Raw genomic sequence first — 17,055 nt, forward strand, 5'->3', positions numbered from 1 at the left:
TATATGTCATGGCAAAAACTCAATCACTCGAATAATTTTCGGCACTAGACTAGATTACTTCAATGTTAGCTAGTTATCCTATTAGAAGATGCAAGAAGAAGGAACAATTAGAGAGAGTAGGCGCTTGGAGAATATGAAGTTGTATTTCTTGTGTTTGATTCATGACCAAGACTTGTTTATATACGAGTTGAGGGATCTTTTTAGATCATTCTTATCATTAGATTATTCTAGAGAATTCTATCATCTATCTAGAATTAGGAACTCCTAGAGAATTCTAAAGAGTTTCATTAAAAGAAAAAGCCTACAAAATCTAAAACCTTCTAGAGTATGTACATTGTGGTCTTGATATCTTTGGGCTTTGATCACCCAATTGAAAAAGGCTATGACATTCTCCCCACCTAAGTCGTGGCCGTCCTCACCTTGACCTTGGATCGATACTCTTCAATCTTCTACCTGAATTGCCATAAGTTGCCATAAGTGATCTTAACTTTCCACTATTCTCGGCATTGAGTGGACTTATGGCGGTCAACTCCGCCTTACAGCTCAATGCGTCAACTACACAATTGGTAACCCCACTTTGTACTCCAATGTGTAGTCGAACTCCACTAAGAATTCTTGTCACCTAACCTGATTGTGAGTTAGCTTATTTTGTGTTTGGAAGTAACTTGTGGCTACGTTGTCCGTTCGGACCTTTAACTTGTTTCCGAGTAAGTAGTACTCCACGTGCGTAGACAATGCACGACCACTGTCCTCTCCTTCTCATGAACTGTGTATTTTCGCTATGTGTCATTCAATTTTCGGCCAAGAGTATATAACAATAATAATTTATTATTTTATATAAAAAAATGGACAAATAAATAATATTATAAATTAAAATAAAATATATATATATATATATTAAATATTTAAAACAAATTAGATTTATTTTGATGTTTACAAATATATTTATTACTCATAATTATATTATATTTTATGGATTTATATATATATAAATATATATATATATAAAGAATAATTAATAATTTTAATACACTAATAAAAAAATTATAAAAAATATATATTGTGTTAAAAATATTAGTATTTTATTTTCATATTTGTAATAATTAATTTAACTTTTTATTATGAACTATCTTATAATCTTAAAAAATATAATAATTAAATTATTATTAAAAAATGGTATAATATAGAGTAAATTAAATAATCTATTTGTTTAGTATTATAGATTTGACCTGTCTTTATTATGCTCATGATATATAAGTAATAATAAATATTGGAAATTTTTGTAGACAATTTTTTTTTGATATTTTTTTTTTGGGAAATAGTATGTTATTTCATCAGTGAAATGAAATATTAAAATTTATCTCTTATAATATTTGTAATTCACTTATTCAATGACACATAATTCCTTACAAAAATATCCCTATTAAATTTTCTTACATGTATCATATCTTGAGTATAATTTTATTATTACACGCTTTTAGATTCGTTTGGAAAATCTATTATTAGATCAAAAGATGATTTGTTTTTCTCGAAAGTCTACGAACTCGATAATTGGTTGGACCACGTATTTTTATTCTTATTTTCATGTTTTATAGTTTTTTTTCATGTTATATTTGTGTTTATACTTAAATGACTTTTCATTATTTTTCAATTTATATATATACAGACTTTTTATTAAAAAAAAAGTCGGTTTAAGAGACAAAAAGTAGCTCAATGGTAAGAGTTAGCTTAAGAGACCAAAAGGTCACGGAGAGTTTAAGCGGGGGCCATGACTGTGGGTGTCATGTTAGTTCTCCTTTATTCAAAATATATATATACCGAATATTTTATTAAAAAAAGTTTGACATTTTTAATAGGTTTAATAGATATTTATTATTTTAATTTATAATGTTATTATTTAATAAAATTAATTATATATATTTTTAAAAATATATTTTATTTTAATTTTAATTATAGAAAACTAGTCTTTCACCCTACGTATATGACCTTCAACTTCCATATTCAAAGCACTTCAGTGAGAATTGATATAACCTTAACTTTTATTCAAAACGTTTCAGTGAAAATCGAACTCGTGATATTTTGATCTCTTAGATCGACTATTTCTATCAAATCACTCTATTAAGTTATATTTTTTAAAATATATTATTAAAATAAAACTAAAAAATTGAAAACCAAAATAATAATAATAAAATATTTAAAGGAATAATACTTATTTGAGTTATTCTCTCGATTATTTTATAGTGGATTGTCTATCGAAACTTAATTGTCTGATTCATATCAATCATAATAGTATTAATATGAGACCCTCTATATTTATTTTTAAAAAAAGTGATAAAAAATGTTATATTAAAAACATTATTCATATAAATCAAACATTTTCAACAAAAAATTTTTTTTTACTCAAATTCCAACTTTAAAACATTTTTTCAAATGATCATAAGCAATTGTTTTTTAATTCGAGGTCAATAAAAAAAAAGAATAGTGAACTAGGTGAAGCGAGTTAGTCGGCTGCCTATTAACTCTAAAAAAAAAATTCAACTCTCAACAATATTTAAATTAATTCCTTAATGTTATTATAATGTCTGCCCACTAGTACAAATTATTTTTATTATTTTAAACACAAAAATTAAAATTCCGATCAAGGCACCCCAAACTTCGACATTTATTTGAGAGGCAACACGGGTTCGGCCTTATCATTTGTAATTCCCTCTTTCTTTCTTTTTTTTTTATTTATTATTTTTATATATATTGAAATCAGTATATAAGTTACTCATTCTACTAAACCACTTTAGTTAGAAACTTTTTAGAAAAATAACTTTTGACAATTTATTTAATTTAAGTTTGGGACAATTTCCAGTTATTAACTTTGTATTATTATATATACTCTTCAAGATTAGCCTAATGTTGTAATATTTTGACCTAACATTTCAACAATATGTTTTATAAGTTGAATTTATACTGTCAACTCCAAACATATTTAAAGATGAAAAAATAGAAGATATGTTTGAAGAAGACTATGAAAATGTATTTAAATTCTATTGATATTTAACTATCCAAATCTGTGTTTATTTAAAATTTGTATGAATTTTAAGACCAATAATTTGAATTCGATATCAATTACAACCACCTCATTTATTTCCAATCTTACTGGTCAATAATTAGAGTTCAATTTTTTTTAATATATATATATATTAATTTTTATAAATAAAGCTCAATTCATTTCACTTTAATTTTTTTTATAATGCCTTAGAATTTATTAAAGTTATGATATAAATACTAATGCAATTTACTATTTGTTTGGATGATAAACATGATTTTGGTTTTAAAGTTTTTTTTTTAAAAAAAGAAAGGGGCCCAATATATTGAAATTGTACACATCTAAACTATTTACTCATGTGATTGTTTCAGTGTAACTTTAAAGACACACAATCAAATTTAAGAAAAATGTAAAAAAAAAAAATATTGTTATTTTGATTTGGGATTAATTTCATTATGTATAAAAAAAGAAAAAAGAAGTTGTAACTTGTAAGACACCTCCAAGTGAATAATTGGCCTTATATGAAAATATCTTTTAAATACATTTATGTAATTGAATCTAGAGATGTGATTATAAATGAATTTTTTAAGTTAACTTTAAATAAATTTAATTTTTTAATGTTTTATAATTGGATCTACATAAAAGAAATTTTGAATACTTAAATATAAGTTCTAAGAATGTGAAAAGTTAATTGTATTTGTATCATTTGATTTTTGATACCTAATATCATTTTGGAGTTAAAAAATTTTAACCACAAATAATTAAATTGGGTTATTGAAACATAAATTCAAATTTTACCAAATTTTCTAATATATTTACAAGTGCCTCAATTTAATGATATCCAATGAGACAGCGCCACATGTTAAAATAGAAGAGCAAAAAAGTAGAAAATGTAGAAAATGTGGGCTAATTTGATACTATCTCTTCCCTTTATATACATTTGGCGCTGACTTATCGGATATTATTCAATTAAAAGTGGAAGAATGATTTTTAACCCAAACTTTAAAATGTTATTATACCAATGAGACATGTATTCTTTTTACCACTTGATGATTTGTAGGTTATGACGACCAAAACTCAATGTCATTATACCGATGAGATATGTATTCCTTTACCACTTGATGAGATATGTATTCCTTTACCACTTCATGATTCATAATATCTTAAGTGGGACGACCCAAACCCTCCTACTAGTGAGGACTGAGGAATCGTCGAAGTCACCCTCTTAAATGCAACCACTAGTTTCCGATGGGGTTGGTTGAGACACTTGGCCATGCCATCCTTGTGAGTGGTAAGCAATCTTCTTAAACCCTAGTAGGATTGAATCTAGATTACATATTAAATCAAGAACAATTCCAACACACGGGGGGCAAAGTCAAACAAAAATATATTTGATTCAATTCTCAAGTCAGTCATGTCTCTACAGTGAATTCTTTCTACAATAGAAAAATAATAAATGAAACACATCTTCTTCATCTACAACTTAAATAAATAACAATATCTTCTACATAAACCATTAAGACTTAAATAAATAACCATATCTTCTGCATAAACCATTAACAAGAATCATGGCCACCCTTCTCATGTTCTTCTTCTTCCTCTTCTTCTTCGAATCCTTTCCACCATGTTCAGGATCAAGCACCTTATGCCAAGATTGTTCTCTATCCGTCGAAAATCAAGAAAAAGACATCTTAGTCTCTCCAAACGGCTCATTCTCCGCCGGTTTCTACCCAACCGGAGAAAACGCTTACATTTTCGCCATATGGTTCACCGAACCACTCCATGACGGAAACCACACCCTTGTCTGGATAGCAAACAGAGACAAAACAGTCAATGGTAAGCTCTCTAAATTCTTTCTTACTGGAACAGGAAACTTGGTACTAACAGATGCCGGTCAAATGAATGTTTGGTCTTCCTCAACTAACCCAACCGTTCCGGTCAGGTTGTTTCTCGCTAATAACGGAAACCTGGCTCTTCTAACAATTACTCCGAAGGAAGATACAGTTTGGCAAAGCTTCGATTTTCCCACAGATACTCTTCTTCCAGAACAAATCCTTTCGTTAAGTAACCAACTCGTTTCTTCGAGAAGCGAGTTCAACTATTCCACTGGCTATTACAGGCTTTACTTCGATAACGATAATGTTCTTCGTCTTCTATACAATTTTGGCGATCAAATCACTAGCGTCTTTTGGCCTGCCCCTTGGAAGAACAGTTGGGACAACGGGAGGACCCCTTACAACAATACTAGAACGGCTATGTTCACTTCCTTAGGGAAATTTGTATCCTCCGATAATTTCAACTTCATGGCATCCGATTATGGAGATGTCAACGTTATGAGAAGATTGACGATGGATTTCGATGGAAACGTGAGAATGTATAGTTTGGATAAGAAACGTAAGATTTGGGATGTTTCGTGGCAAGTAATGGCGAAACCGTGTAAAATTCAGGGAGTATGTGGGATTAACAGCTTTTGCAGTTATGATCTTCGTGAAGCTAGTGGCAGAAAATGTTCTTGCGTGCCTGGATACAAAATGAAAGATAGTAAAGATTGGAGTTTGGGATGTGAAGCGGATTTCGAACCCTTCTGCAAAGAAAAGGATAAAGATGACGGGTTCAAGTTCAATTTTATAGAACTTCCTCAAGTTGAATTCTTTGGGTTTGATTTGAACTATACAGAGAAGTTGAGTTTGGAAGGTTGTCAAGAGGCGTGTATTCGCGCATGCGAATGCTATGGAATCCAATACAGTTCGGGAAGGAATCAAGGAGTTTACTCTTGTTACTTAAAGTCATTATTGCTTAGTGGGGATCATAGTCCAGATTTACTTAGTTCATCATACATAAAGGTTCCATCAACCGCCAATCATTTCAGTGATTTCAAGCTCAACTGCTCGGGAGATCAGATGGGGAATATCGAGTCGAGGATTTACAAGAAGCCGAACGAAAACAAAAGTCTAAAACTTGTGGTTTGGATTGCTTGCGGGTTTGGAGTAGTTGAAATAACCTTAATTCTCCTTGTTTGTTGTGTCCTTTTTAACAAATCTCAAAAGGAGAATACCCAAAACTGGATTCAATCTCCGCCAACAAAGTTTCGGAGATTTACCTATAAAGAGCTGAAGAAGGCAACCGACGGTTTCAAAAAGGAGATCGGTAGAGGAGGTTGTGGAGTTGTGTATATAGGAAAACTATCTGATCAGCGAAACGCAGCGATCAAGAAGCTCTTCAACGATGGGATCCATGGAGAAGACGAGTTTCAAGCCGAAGTAAACACACTTGGGAGGCTTAACCACATGCATTTAATAGACATGTGGGGTTACTGCGTAGAAGGAAAACATAGGTTTTTGGTTTACGAGTATATAGAGCATGGCTCATTAAGTGACAACCTTTTCTCGAAGAATCTCCCATGGGAAAAAATGTTTAACATCGCGGTTGGGACTGCGAAAGGGTTGGCTTACCTTCATGAGGAATGTTTAGAATGGGTTTTGCATTGCGATGTGAAACCTCAAAACATACTATTGGATTCTGATTATCAGCCAAAGGTTGCAGATTTCGGCCTCTCCAAACTTGTAAAAAGAGAAGGAGGAGGAAGAATAGGACCATCTTCGTCCAACTCATTTTTCTCCAAAGTGAGAGGAACGAGAGGATATATGGCGCCTGAATGGATTCTAAATCTGCCCATAACTTCAAAAGTTGATGTCTATAGCTATGGAATAGTAATGCTGGAGATGGTAACGGGGAAGAGAATATCATTTGGGTTGGAAGAAGGAGGATCATTAATAAAGTGGGTGAGAGATGAGATGAGATCCAAAATAGAAGAATGCGAGATGATAAGAAGAAGATCAGGTTCGTGGGGATTGGAGAAAATAGTTGATCTGACTATGACAGATAGATGTGAGTTGATGAAGACGAAGTTAAAAGTTTTGGTAGATGTGGCTTTGCAGTGTGTGGAGGAAGATCGGGATGCAAGACCCACTATGAGACAAGTCGTAGTCATGCTTTCGAGCCAAGAAGATGATCGTGAATGCTAACCAGGAACATGTAGTAGTCACACTATCTAGATAATGAATAAGTACTTGTAATTCTCTATTTATGTATGACCATTTGATTATCACACCATAAGGGTATATAGATGTCTAGATCTTAACTTCTAAAAATCTAGCGAAAAAGTGTTGATGTTTCCTTTCTATAACCCCATTTTGGCATACACAAAATCAGTCATTGTTTGTTCTAATTATCTTAACTTCTAAACCAAACCATGTCTTAACCATATTACAGAATTCTATAAGAGTATAGTAAACCATGGATTTATCCATTATCATGTATGTACAAGTAGATCTATTATAGTCATCAAGTATATATTCTTAGCATGTAAGGGATAATCAACTATGTATACTATCTAAAAACAGTAATCAAATTCTTCTTTATTTTGCGCTAATTCGATTTCTAGTTCTAAGAGGGTGCTGATATTGAGACAGTCTATGCTTTTGTAACCTTCTATGCATCTTTTGAAAACCAGTTCAGAAAGAGTAAACATTGTCTATTACAGAATTTCCTATTCTACTGTCATTATCTATCAATTCTAGAAAATATAATTTTTCAGATAATTTCCCAGTTCCTATAATGCACTTTCTTTAAGATCTTGCAAACAGAGTGGGTTTTGAAACTAACAAAAGATTATACTTAAATCAAGAACAAATAACACATATTTCATTTACAGGATTTGAGTTTACAAAACATACCTTGCAATTTGCCTTTCTCCATTGGTCGATTTCTTTAGGATGAGTGTGATATCTACAATTCCCATTGATTAACCCTAATTTTGATTTTTACCTCCAAATCCAACCGCATCGCCCTGCTTCAACTTAGATCATGGATTTAACTTCTTCATTTCCTCAATATCTTGCGTAGATCTTCAATCCTGTTCGAATATCATGTAAGAATTCGACTTCATGATGATGAAAGGAGGAGAATTTGAATATTAGGATTAAGATAAAGATTAGGGCTTTATATTTTTTATAAAACTGAATTGGGGATTTTGATAAGCTTTACTCATTTATTATATGTACAAATATGAAAACTATCCTATACTCTTTCAAATTCATTTTTCAGTCTTCAATGTTTTTCATTTGTTCACATTTTATTTTGATTTTATTCTTTACGTTTTCTTTAGATAATAAAGAAAGGTTTTTTTAGTTTTTTAATCAAATATTATTTCATTCACTTTATTTATTAATTAATTAATTAATTAATTAATACAATCATAATTTATAGTAAGTATTTAAGATGGTTAGTTGACCTAAGATAGATGGAGATGATATTTGTAGTGTAGTCCTGACTGTCCTGAACATAATTAAATATATTATCCCAATATATTTATTTATTTTTAATATTTTATAAATTAATTTATTTATAATAATATATATATATATTATATAAAATATCATTTTATCATAATTTATGTATTATAAAATATGATATAAATAGTGTCACGCGGAAATTTTCTAAAACGAAACGAAGATAGTAGTAAAAAATCATCAAATTAGAATGAGGTTGGGATGGTAAATAGGGATAGTGATGGGACGGTTTAGAGCGGAAAATACATTTATCATCCTCGTCTAAGGTCATGTTAGATTGGGCTTTATGTTTAGCTCATCCTTGATCGCCCGTAATAAGTTATCCTTTCTAAATGGAATGTTGAAAGATGAGGTGTACGTCGAGCAACCACTTGATATATGAAGAGAGTGGATGAGAAGAATGTGTTGAAATTGAAAAAAGTCCGTGCCCCTCTACAGACTGAAGTTATCTCTTCGTGCCTAGAATGAGAGAATTGATGAGTATTTCAAGAAAAATGAGTACGAACAATGTTCGTATGAACATTCCTTATACACAATAAAAAAAATCAGAATGTAGGTAAAAACACATTAATTAAAATATAATCTTATGAATGTAAAATATTGTTGGTATCTAAATCATAAAACACGATTTATGTCATACTAAACTTATATTCTAACAATATTACAAATAAAAAACTTAAAAACAAAAAAAATTAATACAAAAATATATAATATCTTCATCAATTTTTTTAGGGTGGGTTAGTACGATATATCTTAATGTTTTATTCATATCTTATAATTTACCAAAAATTTTGGTATATAAAAAATTCATACATTTATCTTACCTTGATTTCGGTATACAAAAAAATATACATTTATCTTACTTTGATTTCGTATACCTTAATTTCGGCACGGTATCGATATTATACCTTTGATACCTAAAAAATATATTAAATTAAAAAAACCAATTTAATATAATTACTACATAAACGTTACACAAAGATAAAAAAAAAAATATTTATCATAAATTAAAACATTCGTTTTAAATCTAACATTTGTAAAAACTAACAAATGTTAAAATTAAAGTTAGTTAAAAAAATTAAAGTTAACACAAATAAACATAAGTCTAGTCTAAAGTTAGAGTAAAGTGGAGGCGATAAAATGAAATTCAGAATCGTCTTTAATCATATTTATATATGCAAATTTGTTTTATAAATTAATAATATAATTCAGGTTAGATAATAATATTAATAATAAATATTAGTTAATTTAATAAATTTTTATAATTTTTCATTTTTTCTAAAACAATTTAAGTTCATCATTGGTGGTATATTTTTATAAGTTCAATTTTTTCCTTTAGTCAATTATTTGTGCAAACCAATATTTTCACCATTTTATCCAAGTTGAAAACAAACACTCTATCCATTGTTAATGATGAGATTGTGAAAATTTTTTTAACAATAATGGAAAGAATTGGATACCAAATTTCACTTTTATCCACCACTCGAAGAAATTAAAGTTTGGTTAGATCTTTTTTTCAATCTAATCGGTAAGGTAGAGATGACATATATAAAATAATATTATAGTATAATTATATTTTGATATTATTTTATTTTTATAATTAAATTAATATAAAATATATTTAATTATTTCTTTATAAATATTGTATATATTTTTTAATTTATAAATACTATTTCAGTATATTTGGATATACTAAAATTTTAAAAATCTCATATTTTTACCGTACCAATAGTTTCGGTATCAATACTATTCCTTACTTTTTTTTTTTTGGTATACCTTAAAAAACAATAATTTTAATATATTGTAATACAGTATTTTTGATATACTTAGTAATTTTTTTCACCTTTAATTTTTTTTATTAAAAATATAAAATTTTATCAATTTAGTTGGTTGGTCAAAGCGGTATCTTATATGATAAGGATAAATAAAATATACTTATTTATTTATATATATATATATATATATATTATTCTTATTTTATAAATAGCAAATTTAATATAACAAAACAAGTTGGTGTGAATAAGGATTGTTATTATTATATTATTTTGTTTTTTTACTAAATTATTTTTATATCAAACTTTTTATTAAAAATATATTTATAAAAATAATATAATTAGTTTTTTAAACAATGACATTAATTTATTTTTATTTATCAATAATAATATAATATTTAATATAAAAAATAGGCAAATAAATAATATTATAAATTAAAATAATAAATATATATTAAATATTTAAAACAAACTATATTTATTTTGATGATTAAAAAAATACATTTTTACTCATTTTTATTATATTTTATGGATTTATTTATATATAATTAAATTATTACTTTACGAAATGTAAAATATAGAATAAATTTAAGAAATAATTAATCAAATTAATTAGTTTTATAAGTTAGACATCTTTTTTATGTGTATGATTTATAAGAGTATTTAATAATACAGGAATATATTTTTTTTTTTTTTGGTAGAGTTTGTAGAGAATATTTAAATTAAAAAAATATATATTATCTATTTTTTCGGAGAATATGTCATATTACCAGTTAAATGAAATTTTAAATTTTTATCTAGTTAGATTTGGAAATCAAATATATAATGCTCACAGTTTCTTATAAAAAAAATTCAATCATTAACTCAAGATTTTAAGAACTCAATAATTTGTTGCAAAGACAAATTTAGAATACAGTCCATTCAATTATTCATCTGCCGATAGGGTCCTCTTTTATCTCTTTGTAATTTTTTTTTTTAATTTGAAATCAGCATATAACAAATATAATATTGCAGCTGGAACGTATTTAGAAAAAAAAAATGCAGTTTGGGACCTTGTTATTTTAAAAAATATAAAATAACTTTTGGTAATTTATGTAATTTAAGTTTGGGACAATTTTCAGTTATTAACCTTGTATTATTTCACTCTTCAAAATTAGTCTAATGATGTAGTATTTTTGCTTAACATTTCAACATTATGTTTTATAAGTTGAATTTATACAATGAATAAGCATGAAAAATATTTAAAGATGAAAAAATAGAAAATATATTTGAAGACTATAACATGTATTTAAATATAATCAGTTAATCATGCTTAAAAATATCTATTGATATTTAACTATCCAAATTCCCATTTATGTGTAATTTGTATGAATTTCAATTAAATCATTTATTTCCTCAACCATTTTTTTCTTCAATCAAATAATTGAGTGTAGAAGGGGGGAATAATTTTTTTTTTCTTTTCTTATTAGTCAACAATCAAATAATTGAGTGTAGACGGGGAGGGGGAATAATTAGAGTTCAATTTTTTAATAGAAAGGTTGAATCCAAACTTTAGAGAGGTGTGGTTTTTTTACCATTCGATGATTTATAGGTTAAATATTTTAAATGAGACGACCCAAACCCTAACCCAATGTTATTATACCAACGAGACATGTGTTCTTTTACCACTTAATGATTTGTAGGTTAAATATCTTCGATAGGACTACCCAAATCCCCTCCTCCCTTCAATAGGCCAACTAGTGAGGAATCAAAGGAGTCACAATGTGGTGAAGAGGCACAATCAATATGGAATGAAAAACTGAAAGATATGACGAGGAAACGAAAGAAGTTTTTCCCAAAAAAGTTCCCAAACAGAAAGGTGTGGAGATGCATATGTTTGAGTCAAGATGAGACTCGAAAGGTCTCCTCCATGGAACATTGATTTTAACGCTTAAAATACTTCAGGATTTTTTTCAAATTTGTATAATATATATGTGTGTGGATGATAGAATTTAATCTAGATTACATATTAAAACAAGAACTAATTGGGCAAAGTCAAAAGTCAAGTCAAGTCATGTCTCTAGAATGTCATCAAGTCTTTGGATTCTTTCTACAATAGAAGAATAATAAATGGAACAAAACACATATTCTTCATCTACAACTTAAATAAATAACCATATGTTCTGCATACACACACCATTAACAAGAAGAATCATGGACACCCTTCTCATGTTCCTCTTTTTCCTCTTTTTCTTCTTCAAATCCTTTTCACCATGTTCAGGATCAAGCACCTTATGCCAAGGTTGTTCTCTATCCGTCGAAAATCAAGAAAAAGACATCTTAGTCTCTCCCGACGGTTCATTCTCCGCTGGTTTTTACCCAACAGGAGAAAACGCTTACATTTTCGCCATATGGTTCACCGAACCACTCAATGACGGAAACCACACTCTTGTCTGGATAGCAAACAGAGACAAAACAGTCAATGGGAAACGCTCTAAACTCTTTCTTACGAAAACCGGAAACATAGTACTAACAGATGCCGGTCAAATGAATGTTTGGTCTTCCTCAACTAACCCAACCGCTCCAGTCAGGTTGTTTCTCGCTAATAACGGAAACCTAGCCCTTCTCACGATTACTCCGGATGAAAATACAATTTGGCAAAGCTTTGATTTTCCGACCGATACTCTTCTTCCGGAACAAACCCTCTTGCGAAGTAACCAACTCGTTTCTTCGAGAAGCGAGTTCAACTATTCGACTGGCTATTACAGGCTTTACTTCGATAACGATAATGTTCTTCGTCTTCTATACAAATTTGGCGATCAACTCACTAGCGTCTTTTGGCCTGCCCCTTGGAAGAACAGTTGGGACAACGGGAGGTCCACTTACAACAATAATAGAACGGCCATGTTCACTTCGTTAGGGAAATTTGTATCCTCCGATAATTTCAACTTCAAGGCGTCGGATTATGGAGATGACAACGTTATGAGGAGATTGACTATTGATTTCGATGGAAACGTGAGAATGTATAGTTTGGATAAGGGACGTAAAATTTGGGATGTTTCGTGGCAAGTCCTGCAGAACCCGTGTAAGATTCATGGAGTTTGTGGGATTAATAGCTTTTGCAGTTATGATCTTCGTGAAGCTAGTGGCAAGAAATGTTCTTGTTTGCCTGGTTACAAAATGAAAGATAGTAAAGATTGGAGTTTGGGATGTGAAGCGGAATTCGAACCCTTTTGCAAAGAAAAGGATAAAAACGGCGAGTTCAAGTTCAATTTTATAGAACTTCCGCAAGTTGAATTCTTTGGGTTTGATATGAACTATACGGAGAAGTTGAGTTTGGAAAGTTGTCAAGAGGCGTGCATTCGCGCATGCCAATGCCTTGGAATCCAATACAGTTCGGGAAGGAGTCCAGGACTTTACACTTGTTACATAAAGTCATTATTGCTTAGTGGGGATCATAGTCCAGAGTTAACTAGTTCATCATACATAAAGGTTCCATCAACCGCCAATAATTTCCGTGATTTCAAGCTCAACTGCTCGGGAGATCAGATGGGGTATATCGAGTCGAGGATATACAAGAAGCCGAACGAAAACAAAAGCCTACAACTTGTGGTTTGGATTGCTGGCGGGTTTGGAATAGTTGAAATAACCTTAATTCTCCTTGTTTGTTGTGTCCTTTTTAACAAATCTCAAAAGGAGAATACCCAAAACTGGATTCAATCTCCGCCAACAAAGTTTCGGAGATTTACCTATAAAGAGCTAAAGAAGGCAACCGACGGTTTCAAAAAAGAGATCGGTAGAGGAGGTTGTGGAGTTGTGTATATAGGAAAACTATCTGATCAACGAAACGCGGCGATCAAGAAGCTCATCAACGATGGGATCGATGGAGAAGATGAGTTTCTAGCCGAAGTAAACACAATTGGGAGGCTTAACCATATGCATTTAATAGACATGTGGGGTTACTGCGTAGAAGGAAAGCATAGGTTTTTGGTTTACGAGTATGTAGAAAATGGCTCATTAAGTGACAACCTTTTGTTGGAGAATCTCTCATGGGAAAAACGGTTTAACATCGCGGTTGGGACTGCAAAAGGGTTGGCTTACCTTCATGAGGAATGTTTAGAATGGGTTTTGCATTGCGATGTGAAACCTCAAAATATACTATTGGATTCTGATTTTCAACCAAAGGTTGCAGATTTCGGCCTCTCCAAACTTCTAAAAAGAGGAGGAAGAACAGGATCGTCTTCATCTAACTCATTTTTCTCCCGAGTGAGAGGGACGAGAGGATATATGGCGCCTGAATGGATTCTAAATCTGCCCATAACCTCAAAAGTTGATGTCTATAGCTTTGGAATAGTAATGCTGGAGATGGTGACGGGGAAGAGAATATCAGATGGGTTGAAAGAAGGAGGATCATTAATAAAGTGGGTGAGAGATGAAATGAGATCCATTAAAACAGAAGGCGAGATGATAAGCGGAATATCAGGTTCGTGGGGATTGGAGAAAATAGTTGATCCGACTATAAAAGATGGATGTGAGTTGATGAAGACGAAGATGGAAGTTTTGGTAGACGTGGCTTTGCAGTGTGTGGAAGAAGATCGGGATGCAAGACCCACTATGAAACAAGTTGTAGTCATGCTTTCGTGCCAAGAAGATGATCATGAATACTTACCAGGAACGTGTAGTAGTCACTATCTAGATACTGAATAAGTACTTGTAATTCTCTATTTATGTATGACCATTTGATTATCACACCATAAGGGTATATAGATGTCTTGGAGATCCTTTAGTAAGTATGTGATCCATTTATGCTCACAAGTTATAGTATATGACTAAATTTAATTTTCAAACATAATCTCATCTAGATACGGTGTTTCTAAATGTAGCAGATCTAGGGTATATAAGAGAAAAGAGATGAGAACAAAATAATCTTAAAAGGAATAGCCTAAGCAGGGAGAATAGTCTTGTTTTTCAACATATAACTTCTGATACAATTACCCTAATTACATCTAGTTATAATAAAGCTAACAATATCTAATTAACTATAATTCTTCTACTAAGGAGCTAAGTCCGTCCCATGAGAACAGGCCTATCAAGACCTATAACCTTAGACATAAACTAATAATGCAGTAAATGTATCATTGGCTTTTAGTGATACAATTACCCTATCAGGCTATCATGTTTTGATTGGATAAATCCATAATTTGACATGCATTTTTTTTTTTATCTATGAGGCTTGTTTGAGCCCATATAAACTCTAAAGTAGTTCACAAACCTGGTTTGATTCTGCCTCTTTATAACCTTCATGTGGGTGCATACAGAATGTCTTCGTCTGGATCCATATGCAAGAATGCATTATTAACTTCCACCTGATGCAAAAAATCATTTATTTGATGCAGTCAAGGTTTAAAGTAATTGAATTGTTATTGTTTTTTATACAGGTGAGAAGTTGTCATGAAAGTCCACTCCATTCTTTTGGTGATATCATTTATCAAACTGATCTTGCCTTATGTCTGTTCATTGTCACATCTAATTTTAGTTTTGTTTTGAACACCCATCGATGCATGTAACTCAGTTTGCATTCCATTGTCATATTATCAAACTGATCTTGCTTATTGTAAGCTTCTAGGTTCCAGTTATGTCAAGCATATTTGCCAAAAATCTAGCCAAAAGGTGTTTGATGTTTCCTTTCTATAACCCCATTTTGATGCTAATTCCAAGTGTCTTGAACAAAGTTTGTCATTATTCACAAAATCAGTCATTATTTGTTCTAATTATCTTAACTTCTAAACCAAACCATGGATTTATCCATTATCATGTATGTACATGAGGTAAACAGAATTTGAGTTTCCAAAACATACCTTGCAATTTGTCATTCACCATCGGTCGATTTCTTTAGGATTTGTGTGATATCCACAATTCCCATTGATTAACCCTAATTTTATTTTTTATCTCTAGCGCCAGCCAACCGCATCGCCCTGCTTCAACTTAGATCATTTTGTCAGGAAAATATATGTTTCAGGGATTGAACTTCTTCATTTCCTCAATATCTTGCGTAGATCTTCAATCCAATTCGAATATCATATAAGAAATTCGAATTCATGGTGATGATGAAAGGAAGAGAATTTGAATATTGGGATTAAGAGAAAGATTAGGGCTTTGTATTGTTATAAAACTGGATTTGGGATTTTTAGAAGCTTTTAAATTTTAATATGTACAAATATAGGGGAATTTGAGGAAATGACCCTAAAGAGGGGTCAAATTATGTTTGGTGCGGGCCCATGTTTTTTATAGCGCTGGTGACCCCCAAAATATTTTCTGCCGAAAATACCCCTATTGCGTCACGCACCCTCCAGTTGCGTGACGCATCCGAGGGCATTGTGAAAAGTCCACAATGCCCTTACTATATAATAAAAAAAATTACAGTTTCTCTCTTTCTTTTCATTTCTTTCTTTCTTCTTCTCTTTCTTCACTTCCTTTTCTCCTCCTTCTCTCTAAAAAGGACAACCACCGACGAAAGGAATCCCAACGAAGACGGCGGAATTCCAACGAAGGAGATGTCTCTTTCTGCTACTGGTATGCTTACTTCTTCCTTTATTTCTTTCTTTGAACGCGTTGTTTGTATGGGTTTAGGGATTAGAGATTGATTAGGTAAATGTCACCGGCGGCGAAATCCGGGTGCGTCACGCAGGTGCGTCACGCAGGTGCGTCACGCAGGTGCGTCACGCAGGTGCGTCACGCAGGTGCGTCACGCAGGTGCGTCACGCAGGTGCGTCACGCAGGTGCGTCACGCAGGTGCGTAACGCACCTGCGTTACGCACCTGCGTGACGCACCCCAAATTATTTATAGTTAGTATTTGCATTTCATTGTTACGGTGTCTCTCGATTGATAGTAGAAACCATCTGAATATGTTAGAGT

The 17,055-nt window shown here is 31.2% G+C and overlaps 1 protein-coding gene across 2 annotated transcripts; it reads right to left on the reverse strand.

The window, feature by feature from the left end:
• Positions 1-4,416: 4,416 nt before the first annotated feature.
• On the reverse strand, positions 4,417-15,548 carry LOC124932557. Of its 2 annotated transcripts, XR_007098760.1 has the most exons (3): positions 15,412-15,548; positions 7,774-7,952; positions 4,417-5,557 (listed from the first exon to the last, which is right to left on the reverse strand). XR_007098760.1 is itself a non-coding variant. In XM_047473207.1 (2 exons), the coding sequence occupies exons 1-2, from the start codon at positions 7,836-7,838 to the stop codon at positions 5,305-5,307; spliced, it is 318 nt and encodes a 105-aa protein (XP_047329163.1). In that variant the 5' UTR covers positions 7,839-8,043; the 3' UTR covers positions 4,417-5,304. The 2 variants fall into 2 exon arrangements, 1 of the variants encoding a protein (XP_047329163.1); XM_047473207.1 differs by lacking the exon at positions 15,412-15,548 and having other exon boundaries at positions 7,774-8,043.
• Between the last annotated feature and the right edge of the window lie 1,507 nt (positions 15,549-17,055).

Source organism: Impatiens glandulifera, chromosome 3 (genome assembly GCF_907164915.1).
Source record: "Impatiens glandulifera chromosome 3, dImpGla2.1, whole genome shotgun sequence".
Lineage (NCBI taxonomy): Eukaryota > Viridiplantae > Streptophyta > Magnoliopsida > Ericales > Balsaminaceae > Impatiens > Impatiens glandulifera.

Bases quoted from the DNA above. Each gene is read 5' to 3' on its own strand.
- LOC124932557 (XM_047473207.1), bottom strand. From the start codon at position 7,838: ATGGGAATTGTAGATATCACACTCATCCTAAAGAAATCGACCAATGGA. The intron at 5,558-7,773 runs GTATGTTTTGTA...TTTTGTATCCAG, and splicing joins GGAGAAAGGCAAATTGCAAG to GCACGCAAGAACATTTTCTG.